This window comes from Panicum virgatum, chromosome 1K (assembly GCF_016808335.1).
Source record: "Panicum virgatum strain AP13 chromosome 1K, P.virgatum_v5, whole genome shotgun sequence".
In the NCBI taxonomy this organism is placed as follows: Eukaryota; Viridiplantae; Streptophyta; class Magnoliopsida; order Poales; family Poaceae; genus Panicum; species Panicum virgatum.
The window spans coordinates 4,292,766-4,315,317 of NC_053136.1; the positions used below are offsets into that span (position 1 = coordinate 4,292,766).

A 22,552-nucleotide genomic window follows, 5' to 3' on the forward strand; every position below is an offset into this window, starting at 1 on the left:
TGCTCCACCTACTCACAACATCTGGCCATAGAGGAGGCCGTCCTCGACTTCCTTCATGTAGTTGCCTTATTGTAGGTAGAAAACCAGCATGTCTGTCACTGATGAGGCAAACATTAGGCCTTCCAGCAACAACGTGAATCTTCACACATTCAAGGAACCAGTACCAGCTCTCTGTGTTCTCATTCTCAACAAAAGCAAAGGCGATGAGAACCACCTGCTTGTTGCAATCAACTCCAATCGCTGTCAGTATTGTCCCCTTATATCTTCCTATCAAGAATGTGCCGTCAATACATAGAACAGGAAGACAATACATAAATGTCCTCACACATGCACCAAGGCAGAAGAAAGCACGAAGCAGAAACACAGGTCCCCCATCTAAACTCGGTATAATGTAGGTATCAGCCGCGCTTCCAGGATTTCTCTGCACAATTGCTGACAGCATGTGAGGCAAGTTATCATATGATGCCTCATATGTGCCAAATCTCATCTCAAACACCTTTTGTTTTGCCCGCCAAACCTTTGCATAGCTGATTTTGTATTGAAAACGATCGTCGATGTCCCTAATTATCAATTTTGGCTCATAATCAATTTTGTCCAGAATCACCCCATACATCTTATTGGCAACGAAAGTGGATGTGATGTTACGGTGAGTTTGAGCAACATCAGTTAATCTACATGTATGTGGTGTAACAATTGAACACTCCTAGTGTGTCTTGTACTTGCCCTTGTAGGCATGTACTCGCCATGTACAATCGACACTGACACACTTCACCTCATATTCTTTACTGCTAGACTTCACAATTCTGAATTCCTTCCTCAATGATATAGCCTAAAGCTTCACAGCATCTTTCACAGCTTCAATGCTAGGATACTTTGCCCCCCTGCACAACCTCGTTCTCTCTGTATTCGTACTCATTACTCCTAATATCCTGTATCACTGGATTTCCAAAACTCTTGCCTCTCCATTCACCTAGCAACGGGTAGTCCTCATCGTCTGATGAGTTCCCACATTCTTCCATCATTCGAGCCTCTTGGTCTTCATTCTGTACAGCTTCCACAATTCCAGGTATCCGCTCACCCTCATCAGCTAAACCTTGCGGCTCAGGTTGAATGACATGCACGTTCTGATCTTCTTTTTCTCCTACCTGATTAGCTATACCTTGCGGCTCATGTTCTGTGACATGCATGTTCTGATCTTCATTTTCTTGTTCCACTGCTTGGTTCATATGAGATGATGTACTTGTTGATCCTTCACCGAAATGGGCTGCCTTCTGGTGAATCTGAATTAGCATTGCAAGAGGCCACCCGCGGTCAAGAGCTGCTTGCATGTAAGTCCGTCATTCTTCGGTGTTTGCTATAAACATCAACTCCCAGAAATCCACTTCAGTTCCCCAATTTGTCACAGTCTAAACGGTTAGGAAATGAGTCTTTGGATTCACATTGAATATCTCGTGAAGCCATTTGCGTATGGAACCAAAACTCATCTCTAAGGGTTTATCTATTCCGCACTCTCTTCGTTCAAAAGCTGATAGATCTACTCCATACGCATCATGAGAAATATATCCGTCAACATAATGAACTTGAAAACAAAGCTTGCTCGACATATCTGGACACAGAATCATTATATTAAATTGATTGCTAATATACTGTTTTAATAAAAATAATTGCTCGCCATATCTAGACACACAATCATGCTATTTGTAAAGCGTAGAAGAATTTTGGTTACCTGCAGTCGCCGGCTCGAAAATCCGGCAGGGCTTCGCCTCTCTCCCTCCCTCTCTCTTTTTTCTTGGTTTCTGGAATTGTAGTGATGCAAATGAGGGGTGGGGGGACCAGCCAACTCTTATATAAGGGTGGGAGAGCTGGTCGCCCAGCAGCCGAGCGGCCAGGGGGGGCCGGCCGCCCCGCAGCCGGGCGACCGGCCCCAGGGACCTGTCTGCAATTTTTTTCGTCTTTTTTTTTTGCGGATAAGCCCCTGCCGCCCGGCTGCCGGGCGGCCAGGTTCCGGTCGTCCGGCAGCGGGGCGGCCGGGGTATATTTCTGTAAATTTCCAAATCGAAAATATATTTTTTTAAAAACGGAAATAAAAAATAAAAAAAATAAAAAAACCGCCCTGAGTGAAAAGGCCCGCCCAGCCCATCTAATGAATAATTTCAGCCCAAAACTATTTCCTTCCGGCGGCCCGAAGCATCCACCAACAAGGCCCGTTAGCACAGATCCCGGCCCAGCCCACAACAAATAATGACAACCCAAAACTAACCCCGTCGCCCGGAACATCCCATAACTTGGCCCAGCTCGAGAACGGTCGCCCTCGCACCTGGTGTGCGCCGGCGGGCGGGCGGGCGGCGGCGGCGCTAGCTCCGGGCTCCGGCGTGTGGTGGTGGCGGGAGGCTAGGGGATCTGACATCTTGAACTCGGGTGGCACATTCGGTGGTCTGCGTTTCAGAGGTAAGCGCTGCACTACTGCTGACCAAGGTTTGTGACAACTGACAACCGCAGGGCCGGGGCTGCATCTTTAGATGTGCTTTCTTGTCTAGAAATTGCAACGGCGCGAGCTCCTTTCTTGGAATTTTGCGTAGACATCCGAATCGCCTACGCTGCAATTTCGCGAGCCCTTGTGAAGATTCTGGAGTTAAACGGTGCAATTCAAGCCTTTGTTCCATCTCGTTTGGTTGCGCAGCATGATTTTACAAGCATGTTTCGAGCTTGCGGAAATGAGAACAACTGATGATCACAGAAAGGTTGGTGATGGTGATAAAATTACAAAGCTTACCCCAAAAAATAAAAATTACAGAGCTATAGCTGTCTGTTTTCCAGCACAGTTCTGTCAATAGCTCGTCTTCAGGCCAAATAGCCAATGCACGCTAATGTAGCCCATAATTCTGTTGACTTAGATTAGCTAAAAGTACCAGGATAATACAATCTGATCATACAGCACTCCTACTCCGAAGAAAACACCGAAGGCGATTGTGAAGATGACCTTGCTACCACACTGTTTGTCATAGACAATGGACACAGGATCCGCCTCTGCTGAATTGCAACGATCGTTAAGAATTGGACCACACAGCTTGGGGTTGCCATCAAAGCTGGAATTTGTAAACGTACTAAGCTGGCCTGTAGTTGGAACAGGTCCTTCTAGGTCATTGAAGGAAACATTGAATTTAGAAAGGAAGTGTAGATTGTTCAGTGAGGATGGGATTGTACTGGTTAGGTGGTTGCTCGACAAGTCGAGCTCCAGCAAGTTTGTGAGGTTGCAGATCGATTGGGGGATATCTCCGTGTAATATATTGAAGCTCAAGTTCAGTGAAAGGAGTCCTTTCAAGAGACCGATCTCTGGAGAGATTACACCAGTGAAGCCATTGTTTCCTAGGCTGAGCACTTTTGGAAAAGCATTGGTCCTCCGGAACTGAAGTGATGTATCTACAACAACTGGTAGATTAAAGATTCTAGGATCCAAATGTGCTGCAGTCTTCTCTGATTTTAACATTGGCATCTCTGTTAATGATGTAGGAATTTCACCAGTCAGATTGTTTTCTGATATGTCTAGATAGAACAGGTAATTTAGGCTGCTGATCCAGTCAGGTATTGGTCCAGTTAGTTGGTTGTAACGTAAAAATAATATCTCCAAATTTGTGAGCTTTGATAACCAATGAGGTATTTTCCCCAACAATGAACAACCATTTAAGGCGAGAACCTGAAGATTCTCAAAACCATTGATTCTGTCATCAGCTGGCATTGTTTCATGCATAAAGTTGTACCCCATAAGAAGAGTGGTAAGGTTACTGCACCTCTCAAGGATCTTAAATGTACCTGTGATGTTTATAAATTTGTTCCCAGCAAGTGATAGGAAGGTGAGGGACTTTAGATTACCTATTCTTGGTGAAAGTTGCCCATGTAAGTTGTTCCCTGATAACCTTAATGCAGTCAAGTTTTTACAAGAGTATATGCTTTCTGGAACTGTGCCAGTAAAATTATTGTGCAGAAGGTCTAAAGCTTTAGATTGTGTAGGGTGGAAAAGTTGACTTTGGCAAGCTCTCCGCTGAAGTTGTTGCTCTTGAGATCAATGGTTATGAGATTTGTGCAGCTGCCCAGCGATGATGGCAACTCCCCTGACATATGGTTATGGTCCAAATGGAGCTCCTCCAATCTCTTTAGCTGACCTATTGATTCTGGGATATTACCATTGAAACTGTTGCCTCCAAGATCAAGTGTGGCCAGATTCCTAAGGTTGATTATGCGTGCACCATCAAGTACACCATTCAAATCATTGTTAGGAAAAGACAGGTACTCCAACGAGGTGGCATTGTACAGTTCATCTGGGAGTGTCCCACTGATGTTGTTATGGCCAGCCTTGAGAACTCTGAGCACGGAGCAATAACCAAGCCCTCGGGGAACTGTGCTATTGAATTGGTTGCGAGTGAGTTCAAGCATGGACAAAGATGGAGATATGTTGCAGAAATGTATTGGTATCTTCCCAGTAAAGCTGTTGTTGCTGGCATTGAGTACGACCAGATTTACCATCCCCTTCCACATTGTGGATGTGAACTGCCCGGTAAACAAATTGCTTGAGATGTTAAGTACCTGTAGAGGTCGGTGGGGTGCTAGAGGTGCCAGACCATCCATGTCTCCATTGAGTTGGTTGAAGCTGACATCAAGGGCAACAATGCTGTTGGAGGACAGCAATTCCAGTGGCAGGCCTCCAGACAGTAAGTTGTTGGACAGGTTCAGGCGCAGCAGGCCCGTGAGGTTGCCAAGGGACGCTGAGATGTTCCCCTGAAGGCTCCTGGAAGCCAGGAAGACATCAGTAATCGTCCCATCTGAACTGCAAGTGATTCCTTCCCACTTGCAGCAATCTGAGGCATTCACCCACACCATCTTGGGACAGCTCTGAGATGAATTGGAGCAAGGAGCTCCTCTCTTGCTCGGTGCATGAGGTGGCAAGAGAGACCAAGGAGACAAGAATCACAAGGGCAGTGCCAAGTAGAGGCATGGCTAATGTGAGCTTCATGATTTCTCTCGTGACACTACAGGCAGTTTATACTGAGAGGTATACTTTGGATCAACACTAGCTAGCGTGTGCATTCAGAGATGGCTTCCTGTACTCAGAGTAGTTAAAGTGCGAGAGAAATTTACACTATCTTTTCTGTAATGCACATCTGTAGCTGTTTATACTTTTTGACTGGCCATAATAATGAAAAAATAAGACTTGTTGACTGACACGGTAGACCTGTCTATTGTTACTATTCAGCAACAAGAAGATTGAGAATTATTTGCACTGTAGTACCATTACTTTTGTAAAAGAACTGTATGGATATGCTAAATTTAATTGAATTATCACCACTGTCTATGTATCTGATAAGAAAGTTCACTATTAGAATGCACTGCTTAAAAAAGGTTCCCGACAGCATAGGATTTTTGAGAAATATTTGTGTAATTTATATCAAGGGTTGCTCTGCTCAATATAAGCTCACTTCAACAACTTTGATGGAGGCAGCCAATCTTCTTGAAACAGCGATAACTTTTGTTTTAGGGGAAAATGGCAATGACTTAAATTGCTGCTCTTTCACTGACCGTGCAGTCTGGAGGATGCTTGGATTTATAATGTTTTTCTCCCTTCCGCTGGTCACAGCTACGTATTAATGTAATATTATTCATATGGCTGTTAAGTTCCAGAGGCTTTTTACTTGGTCAAAAAGGATTAGCTGATATAGGATTGTCGGCAGGCCGGAGGCCACTTATGAATTGACTAACATTGAGGACCCTGCGGTTGAGGTCTGTAATCCACTAATTCTGGACTAAAGCATGACTTGCGTTCCCTTTGTGCAAGTTTTTTTTCCCTTTTCTTCATATAAAATCATAAAAGTTGCGTTCTTTTCTTGTAGGGACTGACTATATTGGAAGCGCAAAGACTCAGAAACTTCGAGGTTGTCAAGTAGCAGATTGTTTAACTAAAGGCTTAGGAGTTAAAGAGTATAATTTATCATCTGTCCACTAAAAAAATACCAATCTGTGTACAGTCTGTTGAGATTTTGAGTGGCATAGGAGTGTTGACTGACATGACATGGTAGACCAGTGACCTGTCCATTGTCTTTATTCTAGAACAAGAGTAACTAAAGCATATGTTTGCACTTATTACAGTATTACAACTACTTGTGCAAAAAGAACTGTATGGATATGCATTTAATTGAGCCACTGTCTATGTATCTGATAAGGAAGTTCACTATTAGAATGCAATGCTTAAAAAAAAAGTTCTCGAATGCATAGGAGTTTTGATAAATATTTGTGTGATTTATATGCAGGCTTACTCTGCTCAATATAAGCTCACTTCAAGAACTTTGATGGGGGAAGCCAATCTTCTTGAAACGGCACGTTTGTTTTAGGGGAAAATGGCAATGACTTAGATTGCTGCTCTTTCACGGGCTATGCAGTCTGGAGGATGCTTGGATTTATAATGTTTTTCTCCCATCTGCTGGTCACAGCTACATATTAATGTAGTATTATTCATATGGCTGTCAAGTTCCAGCAGATTTTACTTGGTCAAAAAGGATTAGCTGATTCAGGACTGTCGGCAGTGAATTGACTACATCTGGACTAAGCATGACTTGCATTCACGTTTTTTTTCCTTCAGATAAAACTTGCGTTCTATTCTTGTAGCGACCGATTAGTTGTCAAGTAGCAGATTGTTTAACTATAAAGGCTTAGGGGGTAAAAGAGTGTAATTTAGCATGTAATAAGATGGGAATGATAGACATCTTTCATCCATCTTGAGGAGGGGTGTTGGCTGTATATGTAAAAGGCCCATGAGCTATGTATCTATATATGTATGAATTCCTAGCAGATAATGAAGAACAGGTTCGGGAGTTTTCCCCAAAATTCAATAGAAGGAATCAGCAAAGCGGGACTACTTTTAGAAGTGTTCAAGAAGATGCACTTGATCTTGAGCCGCAGAACTCTAAATAGTATTATAAATATACAACTCTAAAATGTTCACAGGTCTTGAATATTAGCAGTAACACTAATATGTTAAATAAGATTGTCGTGTTGATTAAAAGTACGTTGTCATTTAATAACACGAATATATGAAAATGTATCATATATTGAACAGACCTAATAGATGAAACAGTATCTGGATTGCGTTTGTGTCATTAATGTTTTCATAGTGTCTCTGATTCTATGATTGAGACATATATCTTTTTACATGAGAAATATATAACGTAATTATTATTAAAAGCTGCTTATATCAAGTGGTGATAAAAATACTAGCTCTTTATATGTAACTTGTGCGGGAAAGAGATATATGTCAATAGTATCATTGCCACTCATTGATAATGAGAAATGATATTGCTGGGCCGCTTGGTAAAGTAGAATTATGAATGGATCAAATATAACTGAGTGCAGTTCTACTTTTAGAATTTACTTAATAGAGACCAAGAAACAATTATAATACAAAGATGACACAATCCTACTTTGTATATTAATCATAAGTCAAGGAATGGACACAAGTAATGATAAGATTACATTACTATAAGGATCGCATTTTGTAAATGGATTACTCAACGTCTATATTATTTGGGGTCTTTGTAATGTATAGCTAGAATACTGCTTACAGTTTATGAAATAAAATATTTTATTTCATTACCAATATAAAATATATCCTCAATATAGGTCACACCAACTGAACGGTAAGAAAGAAATGCAAATTATGTTATATAACATGATGTACTAGCTAAGAAATAAATAAATATATATATTGAATGTGCATATTATGAGATAGTATATTCAACAACAATAGGCATCATTTGACTGCATATATAAAAGAATGTTAAGATTTGCTTTATATTTTTGTGTAAAATTCACCATACTATATTAATATAATAATTATATACACCATACTATATTAATATAATAATTATATATTGTTTTATTAGGTATCATTTTTAGAAAATCTCAAATTTATTGAGATATTTTTCTTAGGCATCATTAATTTTGGCTATTTTACCTACAATTTTACAATGAAAATGCCTCAACTGGCACATATCTATACTATATTATAAAGCACTAAGTCTTGGACGTCTCCATTCTTCTTCTTCTTCTCCTTCTTCTTCTTCTTCTTCTTCTTCTTCTGTTTCTTATTTTATTTTTATAAAAAGAACGGAAAGACATCAGCTTTGGTATAAAACACATCAATATTGATTAGAATTTACATTAATAAGGAATTAACTCTTTATATTCTAATATTCAATGAGTTGATTTAGTATAAAGATAGAATTTAAATGGTAAATAGTTAGACAAAAACTGAAAGTACATTATATGTATTGCACGGTATGAGATCATAATTAAAACGGCCAGTACAACGGACAGGTTTCAACTTATCAAGTGAAGGATGGGCCGAATTTAGTCCATTTACATCACTAATAAACCATGATCTGTCAACTAGATTCGAGATGTATGCAATGATAAATTATCTATGTTCTATATATGTACATACGAGTTCGTATCGGCTCCGACCCAAATTGGACCGGAGGACCCTCCAATCGCGATCCAACGAGTATGGCTTTTAGGAGGGATTCTTTGGAATAATCTCAGCCATCCGATGGGGATTGGAGGGCCCTCCAATCCAAATTAGACCGTAGCTGATTTGAGAACATGATATGCACATATATACATTCTGCAACCCTTCCCTCCCAACCAGTGGACTTCAATTGTCAAGCCCTCACATCGTTTGCGTTATCTTCTCCTCTGGACAGCGCTCTATGCCTCATCCCTGCGCACTAGCAGCGCTGGAATTACTTGGGATGGCTATACATCGCCCACGCTACAAATTCCAAATCCATCAACAAAAGGCGCGGGCATCCGATTTTGGGCTGTTTGTTTAGGATATTTGGCCCAATAGTCATTGTTGCAGCCCATTTTGTAGTCTAAATTAGCCACCGGAGTAATATATGCAAATGGCATAAAAGCTCATGGCCCACAGTAATCATGCGCATGCAGTTGGTGAGAGAAAACAAGCATGCATGTGGCGTCTCCTACGGAGAAGATAGGGATGTTGCTTTCTTTTCCAATTTGCTTCTCTCTCGCTGAGTGTCTCGCCGGGTATAGCTTCCAGTACTTTTTTTCCTTCTCCGTGTTTATTTTTTATTTCTAGTTTTTTATATTTTTATTTTATTTTATTTTTTTACCTTTTTATTCTAAATCTGATCTAGATATTATTTTCTTTGTCTTTTTTAATTCACGTCTTTACATAGTGGATACTATTTTTATTCATCGCACTGTGGGTTATTTGTATGGGAACATATCAGGTGCAAACCAACTTCTTCGTGCAAACTATGGAAACTTCAATCTGAACAGGTTGGACCCAAGCCAGCGTTGGTTCATGTTGGGTCCAGCCCATCTTGGGTGCATGTAGGATCTGAACTGGGCTACTCTCTGGTCGAATCCTTGCTGCAGGACAGTGCTAGAGTCTTGGAAAGACATGGCTAGGCAGCTAGCTAGTGACGAGATCTGAGATCGAGAGTGGGGGAAGTGAGAAACTGGAACCTGAAAGGATGATATTGAGTTCAAGCAATGATGCAAGACAATGGAGTGGTGGTGGAGCATAAATAGGGAAGTGGGTACCTATCAATGGGCCATAAAATTATTGGACGATCCTGATGTAGGGTGGGCAATGTGATTATGCCTAATTAATTGGAAGTCAATAATGACAGCCTGACTGCTTAGTTGATGGATCCAAATTAAATGTCCTTTCTTTTATTTTCTTTTTATATATCACATTGTCATGTTCCATCTACTGGCAGCAAGAATAAACAGGTTATTAATTGACTTCACTGGTAGATCCATACATGTTTGCACACTCTACAAATTATTTAGTCGATTGCTAACCAATTGTATTGATGACAACCGTGTAATGGGGCTGCTGTGCATTTCTTAATTTGAGTAGATGCCTGTTAAGCGCAATTCATGCTACGTACACGCTCAACCTCGTGTGCTGGAGCTGACTTGTTTTAGATTTGAGAAGCAAGATCCACCGCATGAGGATCCTTTGCTTGTTGCTGGGGTAACACATGGTATCTACATAACGTGCCTATCTGATAGCAAAGCATTTGAAAGATCAACTTGAACAATGAACTGTTCCTTTAAACGTCAATAATGATGAGCATCTCCGGGGTATACTTTGGTTTAAAAAAAAGAATTAAGATAACTGAACTGTCAAAACTTCACAACATAACAACGTGATGCGAATTCATAAACAGTGAAACTGACACCAGAAAATTGACAAAAAATTATGATTTCTGTCGCAATAGGAATTGGGCGACTACCAGACTACTTGATTGCTCGTGTCTCGCGCGTTTGATCGGAATGGTCTAGCACACAATGACTCGAGGGATTTAGACTGGTTCGGGCCGAAAACACCCTACATCCAGTATGAGGGGTGGTTCTCTCTCTCTGTTGCCCGAGCCCAGGTGCTCAAAGTTGCTGGGGAGCTTTACAAGCCTTCGAGTAGTGAAATTGTTCTGTATCTTGCCTACGTATGCTAGATTCCCCTTTTATACTTCAAGGTGGGACCCTCTATTTACACAGTTCTATTACTAGCATGTGTTGCTTGTTCGTCGTGGTTGACTCTTCGCCCTTGTCAGTCTCAATCTCAGTTTGATAAAATAAATAAAGAGAGGAACTGTGAATAGGGAGTTGATGGTAGGTGTATGTTAGGAGGGCCCGCCAGCCGGGCCCTTCGTGATGCATCCCGAAGTGCGCCCTGAGGCCTTCTTGGAAGTAACACCCACCTCGAGTTTGCCGTGTCCCCTGGATTTTCCCCACCCCAGGCCGCAGCTCGGAGTGCCCCAGGGTGGTCATGCTATAAAGACGGCGGTAGAGGTAGGCTCCACCCCACCACCCACCGCTAGACGAATTTGACTCGGTTCGGGGTTGCTTCTCCCTGAGCTGGCTTCTTCGCTGTCTGTAGGCACGACTCTCCCATAATCATGATGTTTCACAAGGAAGCCAAGCCCTCCTCGGGCCCCACGCCCATGCTGTAGTGCGGCGCCGTAACTCACTGTAGTCGTGGCCCGGAAAAAGGTTCCTTTTGCCAGGCAATTTCCTTCGAGGAGAAGGAAGTTCCTCTCCCTGTTGCCCTTGCGGGCGCTGCGCCTGGGCCCAACAGAAGGAGGGGGCCCTGCGCCTTAGGTCGACTGGTGGGTCCCGTCCCTTGCGGGTTTCGGCCAGCCATTCTTCTTGCGCTTGCTTGATGGCCCGGACCTATTAGCCTTGATTTTGTCTAGGGTTAGGGATACCCCCGTGCCCGTTACGCTGACAGTAGCCCCCGGGCCCACCAGGAATCTGATCGTGTGGATTGGTGGTGGGGCCAAGAGTTACCTTGCCACACATGCGACAATTGCTTTCCCTCATGTCGTTTTCGTGGGAGATCACATCAGACCCGCCGGAGGAGTCGAGGCGCCGCCGCGAGTGGCGCATGGTAGCTCATCTCCTCCTCTTCCATTAAGTATATAACGGAGAGGGGAGGAGTCGCTGGACGCACGCCCACTTGTCTTCTTGACAGTAGCTTTCTCATCTTCTTCCTCTAGTTTCTCACGAGCACAGCGTCCGCCATGGCCCACCAGTGTGCCCAAGCGAGCGACCGTCGTGTCCTAGACTTCATGTCGTCAATGGTGGACGATGCCAGCGTGGCCCATGCCAGGAGGCCGGTATCGTCTAGCACTGTGCTCTACCGCGGGGAGGAGTTCCCCACAAGTTCTCCTCAAGGAGGTGGTCATCCTCCTGCCCTTCATCATGGCGGGATTGGTGCCGCCCTTCTCGCCGTTCTTTGTGATGGCGCTGGAGGCGTTCGCCCTCCACATGGTGCATCTCACCCCAATGCCATCCTCACACTGGCACTCTTCACCCATACCTGTGAGATGTTCGTGGGGTGCGGCCATCTGTGGAGCTCTTTCGCCATTTCTTCGGCATTTGCCGGTTGGCAGCCATCTCGTCGGGGCCCGGCGCCGCCTAGCAGCCCCGCAAGGTGGGCGGGTGCTTCTTTCAGCGGCGGCGAGAGGACTTCATCAAGATGAGCCCCCAAGGGAAGTGGGACAACTGGGAGCGCCAATGGCTATACATAGAGACGGCCAACAACTCCGAACACCTGTGCCTCCTAGCCGGCCCGATCCTCGCCTGGTTCGAGGGGCTCCGTCAAGCCGGGCTGACCACAGCGATGGTGGCAACGGACTTCTTCCGACGCAGGCTGGCTCCGCTACAGGCCTGCCCGCATCTGGCCTGGTTCTACGCCGGTGAGGACGACACCAGTCGTCTCGCGCGAGGCGCTGGGACCAGCCCGGACGAAGCGGCGATCGCGGGCTGGTTGAAGAGTGTCTCCGAACTTTTTAATGGTATGGACGTAAAAACTAATTTTCTTAATGATATGCATGTAAAAAACTCAAATTAATCAACCACCAGGCATTGGAGACAGCAGGTCACGCGTCCGACGTCGCCACAAACGATAGCGGCAACCTATTGAAGATGAGTAGTGCTGAAATTTTGAGGGGTGTGGAAGTCTCCAAGCCATCAACACGAGGAAGAATAGTTTCGATCTCCGTTTCACCAGTGCCATCACCTTCTGGTTGTGCAGCCAGGTTGCCGCATGGGAGCACCCGGGTCTTGGTGGGAAATTCCGAGGGCTCCTATATAACTCATGAAAGATGGTTGAGTTATGTATCTATAAAAGCTATTAGGCTAAATTAGATTCACTATTTTCGATAAAATAGTTCAACATTTAAAAATAACGGGTTCAACAATTTTTAAAAACACATTGCACATTTTTTTAAAAAAAATACTACATTCAACATTTTTTACAAATTATCTCAGAATCTTAAAAGAATACATTCAATATTTACTAATATCTAAACCAATATTTTCTTAAAAATGGATCTTCACATCTTCTTATCCGGCACCAGCGGCAACCCAACAACACGCAAGCCCCAGAAGCTGCCTGCAGGGTGCGGGGCCACGCAGGCACCTCAAGCGACGGCGTGCGGACAGCAGCAGCTGCATTGACAGCGCGCGGCCAACAACAGCTCCAGCGACGGCGGGGCTGGAGGCACCGTGGGTAGAGCACAGGTACGGGTGGTAATGGACCATGGTCCTAGTGGTCTTTTTATAATCCAACAAGGTTTTTAAATTATTTAGTTCAAAATTGTATAAAATTAGAACCCGGCTTTTTTAGGGTCTGATCTTTAGATTTTCTAATTCAAAATATTGGGTCTTTTACCACCCCTAAGCACAGGTGGCGGTCGGATCTCGCGGTGGCGGACGGAGCTCGCGGCGGCGGCGGCGTTGGGCACCGAGCAGCAGCAGCAATGGTGGTGGCGGCGGATGGAATTGGATGATGGAGATAACTGATAACGAATCGGACAGAGGGAAGTTATTTGCACGAATCCTTGAATTTCACTGAAAAAATCTTCGAAAAGATATATAGGCTCCACGGAAAATGCGGCATGAGTAAAAATGGCCCCCCAGCCCATCTAAGCAATAATATCAGCCCAAAATTATTTCTTTCCGGCGGCCCAAACATCCCACCAACAAATCACCCTGCAAATGGGTTGGAAACCTAATTATATCTACACCACTCCATTCTCATAAGAGAAATTATATGAACCCACTCCACTCCAAACCACTAACATCACACACCAATCCAATCCAAACATTTGAGCTCATAATGTAATAAACTATTAGCCAAACTATGGTTACAACCAATAAGAACCCGTTTCTCAAAAAAAAAATTATAATGCAGATTTTGTCACACTATTTTACACAGAGTAGCTACCAATTATATTGAGTCATCTCAAAAAATTTCGGTCAATTTCGAAAAAAATTTATAGTGTAAAGGTGAGGTTTTAATTTCAGAATCCCCGTCGGGTGGCCACATGGGTCAGCCCCGTTTAGCACAGACCCCGGCCCAGTCCACCAAATCAAATAATGTCAGCCCAAAACTACCTCCGTGCCCCGTAACATCTCGTAACTCGGCCCAGCTCTCGAAACTGCGGCACCTGTGCACGGGTACCCCTGTGCACATGCGATCCGGCGACGGCGAGACCCTGTGCGCCGCCACCCGCTCCGGCGTGTGGTGGAGTAGCGGTGCTGGGAGGCTACGGGATCTTAACATCTTTAACCCTGGTGGCAAATCCTGTGGCCTGCGCTTTAGAGGTAACTCTGAAGGTTTGGGACAATTAGCAGCCGCGGGGCCGGGGGCTGCATCTTAGGCGTGCAGCGTGCTTCTTGTCTAGCGAGCTCCTTTCTTGAAATTTTGCGTAGATTCCCGAACTGGCTTGACGTCTGCGCTGCAATTTTAACCTAGGGGATAGAACTTTTTGTGATTATAAGGGTAAGATGCTCGCGAAACTGCGGCACCTATATGGTCTTTGTGATCGCCTTTGGTGCATCTTTAACCTAGGGGATGAAAACAGCACGGGCACGAGGCACACCACATCGGGACGCGAGGCGGCGCCGGGGGCCGCCGTTGTCAGCTGTGTTCACCCACTTTCCCCTTCCCGGGCCGGCGTGAAGAGGCAGCCGGAGTAGAAACGGGAGCTCCGGGCTGGTGTCACCAAGTTGAGCGCATGGTGGGGTTCAGTGGCCTGCAGACCCGGAGGTAATCGCTCTCAAAAAGACTGGATCAAGAACTGAACTGCAGAGCCAAACCCTACCCCTTGTCTGATTTCTGCTCTCCCCTTTAATCCTGAGATAGCTAATTTCCTTACCATTTTTGGCTCGGTGATGTACTGATGTTTACATGCTGCGCGGCACACTGCGATGCGGATTGGGACTGATGCCTTGTGATACAATTCATCCTGTTTGCTAGTACTCATGGTTTAAATGTGTAATTTTTCAGCAAGCAAAATAAATGGCGAGATTAAAGTTACACAGGATCACAACAATACAGAAGAATTGACACTACCACAACTTTTCCTTTGTACACCTTACCACAGCAGGGGGTTCCCCCGCTGTATAGCTTTCTCAAAAAAAAAACACAATAGAGAAGAATTGACACATATAGGCAGCTTGACTTCAAATAGTTTCACATAGTTATTACATATATTTGTACTTCGCGTCAAAAAAATAATATATTTTTTACATCTCTGCCAAAGGGATCATAATTCAGTACACGCTCACGATCCCCTTCAGATCACATTTATTTTTCACGGTAAATCTGAATATGAGCTAAATATGTTTTGCCAATAGAGGAAGTTTGCATGCTGGTGCTGTCGCTAAATTTGGACAGCCAAAATCATTGTAAGACATGTGTACATTGAAGTAGGATTAGCCAAGAAACCTTGATATCACTGTCAGATCATACAGCACCCCTACACAAAAGAATGCACCAAAGGCAATCACAAAGATGACCTTTTCATCCTTTTCGCCAGTTTGTTTTTTGGATTGAATTGTTTCTGCTGAATCGCAGTGGTGAGCAATCATAGGGCCAGACAACTTTGGGTTTCCATCAAAACTATAACTTGGAAATGTGCTAAGCTGGCCGACGAATGGAATAGGCCCTTCCAGATCATTGTTAGAGATGTTGAATTGAGAAAGAAAGTGCAGATTGTTTAACGAGGTTGGAATTGCACCTGTTAAATGGTTGCTAGATAGGTCCACCTTCTGTAAGTTTGTGAGGTTGCATATCGACTGTGGGATTGTTCCAGTTAATTTGTTGGAGCTCAAATTGAGTGATATGAGTGCTTTCAACCGACCAATTTCTTTAGGGATTACACCAGTCAAGTTATTGTTACCTAGATTCAGCATTTTAGGGAAAGCACTGAGGATAAGATATTCAAGTGATTGGGCCAGATAAATAGGCAGCTCAAAGGACTTTGGTGCAACCTTGTTTGTTTCTAGCATTGGCATGTTTGTTAAGGCTGTTGAAATTTCCCCTGTAAGGCTGTTGTTTGATATGTCTATATAGAAGAGGAAGGTGAGGCTGTTGATCCAGTCTGGTACTGTACCTGTTAGTTGATTGTTATATAAAGCTAGCATCTCCAAACTTGTAAGCTTTGATAACCAGAGTGGTATTTTACCAGATAATGAGCAGTCATTTATAAAAAGTACTTGAAGATTCTCAAAACCATTAAATGTATCATCCTCTGGCATGGCCTCGTCCATGAAGTTTTTCCCAATTAGTAAGGTGGTTAGGCTCCTGCAACTTCTAAGGATCTGAAGTGCCCTTGTGATATTTGTTATGGAGTTGTTAACAATAGAGAGGAACGAGAGGGACTTCAGATTGTCAATCCTTTCTGACAACTGCCCATGGAACCTATTGCTGGATAGCCGCAGTGCAGTTAGATTGCTGCATGAGTAGATGCTTTCTGGAACAGCTCCAGTGAAGTTGTTCCACACAACATCTAAAATTTTTAGATTGGGAAGCTTGGAGAAACTGACCTTGGTTAGTTCTCCGCTGAAATCGTTGCTCTTAAGGTCGATAATTATGAGATTTTTGCAATTGCTCAGAGTTGATGGAAGCTCTCCGGACATGCTGTTGTCATCCAAATGGAGCTCTTCTAGTCTCTTGAGCTCACCTATGGACTCCGGGATATTTCCGCATAGTCCATTCCCTCCAAGATCAAGTGTGACCAGATTAGTGAGGTTGCCAATGCCTATGAGTGATCCTTCATACTGATTATTGTGAAGGAAGAGGTGCTCCAATGAGTTAATATTGAAGAGCTCATCTGGAAGAGTCCCACTGAGTTTGTTGTGGCCAGCATGGAGAGATTTCAGCGTGGAGCAATTGCCGAGCTCTGGTGGGATGCTTCCACTGAATTGGTTGTAACTAAGTTCAAGTACAGCAAAGGATAGTGTGCTGACACAGAATGTAGTTGGTATCTGCCCGGTGAAGCTGTTGTTGCTTGCATTGAGCACAACCAGACTCTTCATCACCTCCCATGTAGTGGATGGAAACCTCCCAGTAAACAAGTTGCTTGAGATGTTCAATACCTGCAAAAAGGACACAGGGGCTAAAGATTGTAGCTCCTGCAGATCTCCATTGAGTTGGTTGAAGCTGACATCTAGGACAACAATGCTTTTGGAGGACACCAGCTCCATTGGTAGGCTCCCGGATAAGAAATTGTGGGATAGATTCAGGTGCAGCAGGCTGGTAAGGTTGCCAAGGGACACTGAGATGTGCCCCTGAAGGCTCCTAGAAGTTAGGAAGACATCGGTGACAGTCATATCTGAACTGCAAGTGATTCCTTCCCATTTGCAGCAATCTTTGGTATTCTCCCATGAACTGCTGAGGCCACTGTCATAGGAGAGCTCAGTGTTGAACTGGAGCAAGGAGCTCCTCTCCTGCTCGGTGCATGAAGTGGCAAGCGAAGTGAAGTAGAGAAGGATCAAAAGAGCAGGACCAAATGGTGGCATGGCTAACCTGCTGATTTTGCTGCTGCATGAGGAGGGAAGTATTTACTTGATTATTTGTTGCAATACTCTATCTGCATTCAAAGGGTATAACATGGAGTGGTACTTGTCCAATGTGTGTATTCAGAGTTGTTTGTTTCTGAAGTAATCACAGCAGATATGTTGCTGATGTTTCCTTGCAATAAGTAAAGCAGTACTTGGAGTCTTGGTCATTTGTCATTTGTGAAGTCCTTGACAGAGACTGTACATGCTACCTGTACCTTCCTTGCCAGGACCATCCATGGCCATAGCCAGCAAAGCAGCTGCACAGGACCCCCACCTCCCCACCCCACCCCCAAGGGGAAAAAAAATATTAACACGCCTCTTAATTACTGTGTTCAAAATTAGGAATGGATGGTCTTGCCATCTTGGTAAATTTCATCTGCCCCTGAGCTGAGATCCCAGTTTACCCATCATTGGCCCTTTGTTGCTGCAAGCAACTACTCCCGCATCCTGTTTTCCCAATGAAAATCAACTCATCGTGTTTTTTGAATCAGTTCACTCCACTCCCGTGTATGTATTTTGTGTTTCCTTCTGGGTTCAAGCATTTTCTTTTTCCTTCTCAGTCTTGCCTCTTGCATTCTTTTTGCCTCCCTGATATTTTACATCAACTGATCATTTCTGCGGTGGTTTGTTTTGTTTGGTGGTTGAAGCATGACTCTGCATGAAGAGGCTTGGCTTGGCATGTGCTGTACCAAGCAGATTATTATTTCTCTATTTTCGAAGTCATTAAGCATCTCTCACACTAGTTTAGAGTACTTCTTTTAGCCAGATGTCCCTAGCACTGTGGAGAAAATGTGTACTACCATCACTATAGTGGTTTTTTTTAACTCTCTCTCTCTCTCTCTAGCATATAAGTTGGGTAGAGTACAAATTACCCTGGTCAGCACTGTTCCTATCAAGGACAATGTTGGCTAGAGTACCTTGGACCCTATATTGTCTTTTCTCATTGTAGAACTGCAAGGGCCTCCCCTACTGTAATTTCTTAAAAAAAAAGATAGATGTCAAATACTAGTAGCTACCAAAGAAAGTTGGTCGACATATGATATATCACTGTTGGAACTTTCTTGTTGACTGACCTTGCTGTCACAGAAGAACGACTTGTTGACCGCATGGTTGACCCGTAAATTGCTACTCCAAGAATCTTGGAGAGTCAAACCATCTCAAAGTTTGACCAAAATTATAGAGAGAAATATAAAAATTTATAACATCAAATAGGTGCACTATGAAAATATAGCTAACAAAGAATCTAATGATACTTAATTGATATCATAAATGTTATTATCTTGTCATATAAATTGGTCAAACTTAAAAAACTTTGACTCTCCAAGATTCTTGGAATGACTTATAATTTGGAACGGAGGGAGTATTATCGAAGAATGGCCTGCTCATATCTTTTCATTGGGTTGCCACTACTAGCGCAAAATAGTTAAGTGCATCTGTAGAAATTCTAAAAGTACCATTATCCCTTTATTTTACTAGAGAGTTCATGGCAGTTTGTACTGTTGATAAAGCATTGTTCTTGAAGGCATAGAGTTTTGAGAAATAAACCATGCTGTTTATATACCAGGCTGGTTGGCTGAAGAAGAATGGGGTCAACTATTTCGAAGGATGCATGGATGGAAGTTATGAAGACGTATGGAAGAGTTTCAAGTCTTGCAGTGTGAACTATTGCACCAAGCTCAGTCGTCCTCGTCAAGTTCCAATCCTTGGATTATCAGGAAAAAAAAAGAGAGTTCCAACCCTTGACTTGCCGATTGAGTTGTAATCGGATCTCCATGGTGAGTTGTGTAGGTTTTGGCTTGCTATTTTTGGCAAGTTTGGCAAGCGTGATGACCGGTCCGGTTCCATTCTGGTCGATTGTGTAGCTTGGAATTCTGCATCTTCTTCTTCTTGTGTCCAATCGGACTACTACTGCACCAGGCTCTTCCGTTAAAGTTGGAGACCTGACCAGGAATGCTGGGCACTTGACTAGCCTGTGATCGGTTTATTGCGGTCGTATGTGAAAGAACAATGCCAATTGCCAATGCCAATCGTGTAAACCGTCAGGAACTGCATTATGAAGTCGAGTATGAGAAAATGCCAGGAAGGAATCAGCAAAGCGGCAATATTGCCATTGAGATGGAGGTTTCTTTAGGTCAGCATCTCGTATCTGAGGTTTTGTTCTGAATGAACTATGACAGTTAAATTACTGCCTGTTTCTGCTCTCTTTTACATTTCAGACTGTTGGATTTGCTCGTTTCAGCTTTGAGTGCCACAACACCAGGATGCAGTTTCAGCTTTCAGAACCTGCCGGCTCTCCACATGACGTTCCAGAATCTTTCGCATCTGCTGTATTTGCAATTCTAAACTTTTTTTTTTGAAAAAAAAAAGATTAAGATTTGCAATCCTAAACTAACAAACTGACCTTTTTTTTTAGAAAGAAAACTAATAACTGACCTGCCTGGTCACAACTCACACACACGAAAAGGAGGCATCTGAAACTGGAGAACAGACGCACTCGTGCAAGCACGAGAAGCACCAACATCATGTTACACGATGACGAAGCCAGTTGCGAGCACGAGACGCCAACATTTTTCTGACCTTGGCAGATCACTCGTGTGAGATTCTCTAACAATCTGTCAGACCAATGCATACAATGCTGGGTGCTGACGGGCTCGTTCAACCAACTGAATTACCGAAAGATTGAAAAGAACAAACGAGCTCCTGCCAAATTAATCAGCAACCAGGTATCGAAGACAGCAGGTCCCCGCGTCCGGCCGCGCGGCAACCGCCGGCGTACGGCAGCGGCGGCGGCCGGTTGAAGGCGGGTGGTGCGGACATTTTTGCCAAAGGCACCCTGCTTTTCCCAGCATATTCGCCGAAGCAGCAGCCTCGCGGGAGCGGTCGGTAAAATGGAACAACCACCGGGGTGTACCGGCCAGGATGCGTATATCCGTGACCGTCCGATGGGGCTTCAGACGGTTGAGATTTGGAGTTGGGAGGAGAAAGTGATTCATGCAAAGACAACCCTGGAGTTCTCTAGTCGTCTCGCCCCCCCTTCCTTTAATCGGTTCCTCCTCCCGCGGCAGTCGCGCCGGCGCCGACGCCATGGAGGCGGCGGCGGCGGGCGGCATTGCCTCTCACCCGTTGTGCGCAGTCCCAGTACCCTGTGCCTCGCTCGCGCGATCCGTCATCTACTCGCGCGCGCTGCCATACGCCGCTTCAAGAGGCGGCGGCTGGGAGTCGCAGCGGCAGCTCGGGGACCCGTGATTTCGAGTTGCAGGTAAATAGCACAACACTCTAGTCAAATTCTGCATTTGGCATTGGATTATATTTGGTCATTGCGAAATTTGTTAACTAGTTCTTATTTCAGCAGCAAGCGGCCACTCTTTGATCTCCTTATGCTCCTATAGGATTGCCCGTTTAGTTCGGGCCTGATTGGTTCTCTTCGCTGGTGAGCCAGGCTCGCATCAGAGAGCCAGGCCGGCGGGAGCCAAGCCCAGCACATGCAACAGGTCCGTGTTTGGTTGCAAGTTTGCACACGCACGCATCCACTTTTGCTGTCTACGCACGCACCCCGAGCATGGGTGCTCGCATCACCAGAGCCTGGCTCCGAAGAAACGAGGGATTTTTGCGTATCACGGGAGCCTGGCTCCAGACAGGGAAAAACTTTCCGGCGGAAAACCGCCGGAAAACCGGAAAATTTTCCGTTTCCGCTAGTAGCCGGGAACTGGAATTCCGGTATTTTTCGCCATTTTCCGTTTTCAAATTTAAAAATTCAAAAATATTTGTAAAAAATTGGGAAAAAATATGATAAAAAATTAGGTGTTCTTCTGAGCAAATAGAACTAGAACACACTCAAATCTAAGATCATTTGCTAGACTAAAATTACATTTTAATTGAAAAACAAGGTTATTTGTAGTCTAATGAGGTAGGATTTATAGCTTTTTAATATCCGTACTATCAATGGGTTAAAAGAATATACCTTTTGAATGGAATGAGAGGTCTCCTTTATTTATCCTTACACTTTCATCATATCTTCAATAATTATTAAGTACTACGTGATATACATAAACATTGTTTATTGGATTGAACTTGGGTTTTTATATAGACTATGCAATTTATGTATTATAAACTTATATTATGGTCTATGCAATTTAAGTTATTGTGATAAATTTAGTTTTCATGCATTTTATTTGTGATTTCATGTGACAATATACTTTTGTTATGAATAATTTGTGTGTAATATATTTAATATGCATTGTACATTGCAATATACAATATATACAAAAAAATATTCTATTAAATTATTTAATTATTCATATGTTTGGAGCATTTGTAGTCAAAAAATGACATTTTCCACCAGAAAGTCCGGAATTCCGCCGGAAAGTAGCGGAATTCCGCCGGAAAGTAGCGGAATTTCGCCCGGAATTTCCGGAATTCCGTTTTTTTTAATTTGAATTCACCTTCCGTTCGGAAAATGCGGTTTTCGGCGGAATTTCGTCCGGAATTCCGTTTCCGGTGATCGGCGGGATTCGTAAAAAAACCGAAAAGGTGAACCCTGGCTCCAGATGCCCCTTTGCATCCCGCGGGACAGGCCACGTCACTGGAGCAGGCAACCAATCAATTGAACCTTGCATCTGGAGAGTCTGGTTCCACGCACATGCAGCTAACCAAACGCCCCCTTCAAAGTTCCTGTCAAATTTGAGTATTGCAACTTTTGTGTGTTTGAGTTGAGTCTCACGTTACTGTTAGAGTAGAACAGGCTGCATTTTTTTTAATATTTTTTACTCTCAGTATAGCAGCAGCATCTGACTCATTAGTGTCACTTGTTCAGCTAGCAGTCCTCGATGATGCCCCCTTAGAATTTAGCTACTGTTTAAAAGTATGCCAGCAGGTTTTGGACAACTCCGTTTCTCCATGTATTTGAAAATTCCTTTTCTGCATTCAAAGAATCAGCTAAATATGGTTTGCATGGCATCTAAACAAGCATTAAATCAATATGAAAAGATTAGTTTACTTACACTTTTACAGTACAGACTCTTGTCTCAATCGCAATGATCTAGAGCTGCTTCAGTATCTAATTCATCTACATACTTTGGTACATTCTGCAGGCTGAACTAGCGTCCTTATTGATTGA

General features: G+C 43.7%; 1 protein-coding gene, 2 long non-coding RNA genes and 1 pseudogene across 3 annotated transcripts; 2 read left to right on the forward strand and 2 right to left on the reverse strand.

Moving 5' to 3' along the window:
• Positions 1-2,295: 2,295 nt before the first annotated feature.
• On the forward strand, positions 2,296-6,878 carry LOC120654116. Its single transcript, XR_005667008.1, has 3 exons — positions 2,296-2,448; positions 5,883-5,924; positions 6,300-6,878. It is a non-coding gene; the product is annotated as an uncharacterized LOC120654116 (long non-coding RNA).
• Positions 2,717-5,041, reverse strand: LOC120654002 (annotated as a pseudogene).
• A 7,171-nt stretch (positions 6,879-14,049) lies between the features above and the next one.
• LOC120655124 lies at positions 14,050-19,718 on the forward strand. Its single transcript, XR_005667345.1, has 2 exons — positions 14,050-14,193; positions 19,001-19,718. It is a non-coding gene; the product is annotated as an uncharacterized LOC120655124 (long non-coding RNA).
• LOC120654302 (receptor-like protein 2) lies at positions 15,307-17,409 on the reverse strand. The gene has a single exon (XM_039931835.1). The coding sequence runs from the start codon at positions 17,392-17,394 to the stop codon at positions 15,307-15,309; it is 2,088 nt and encodes a 695-aa protein (XP_039787769.1). The 5' UTR covers positions 17,395-17,409.
• Positions 19,719-22,552: the final 2,834 nt, after the last annotated feature.

Bases quoted from the DNA above. Each gene is read 5' to 3' on its own strand.
- LOC120654302 (XM_039931835.1), bottom strand. From the start codon at position 17,394: ATGCCACCATTTGGTCCTGCTCTTTTGATCCTTCTCTACTTCACTTCG.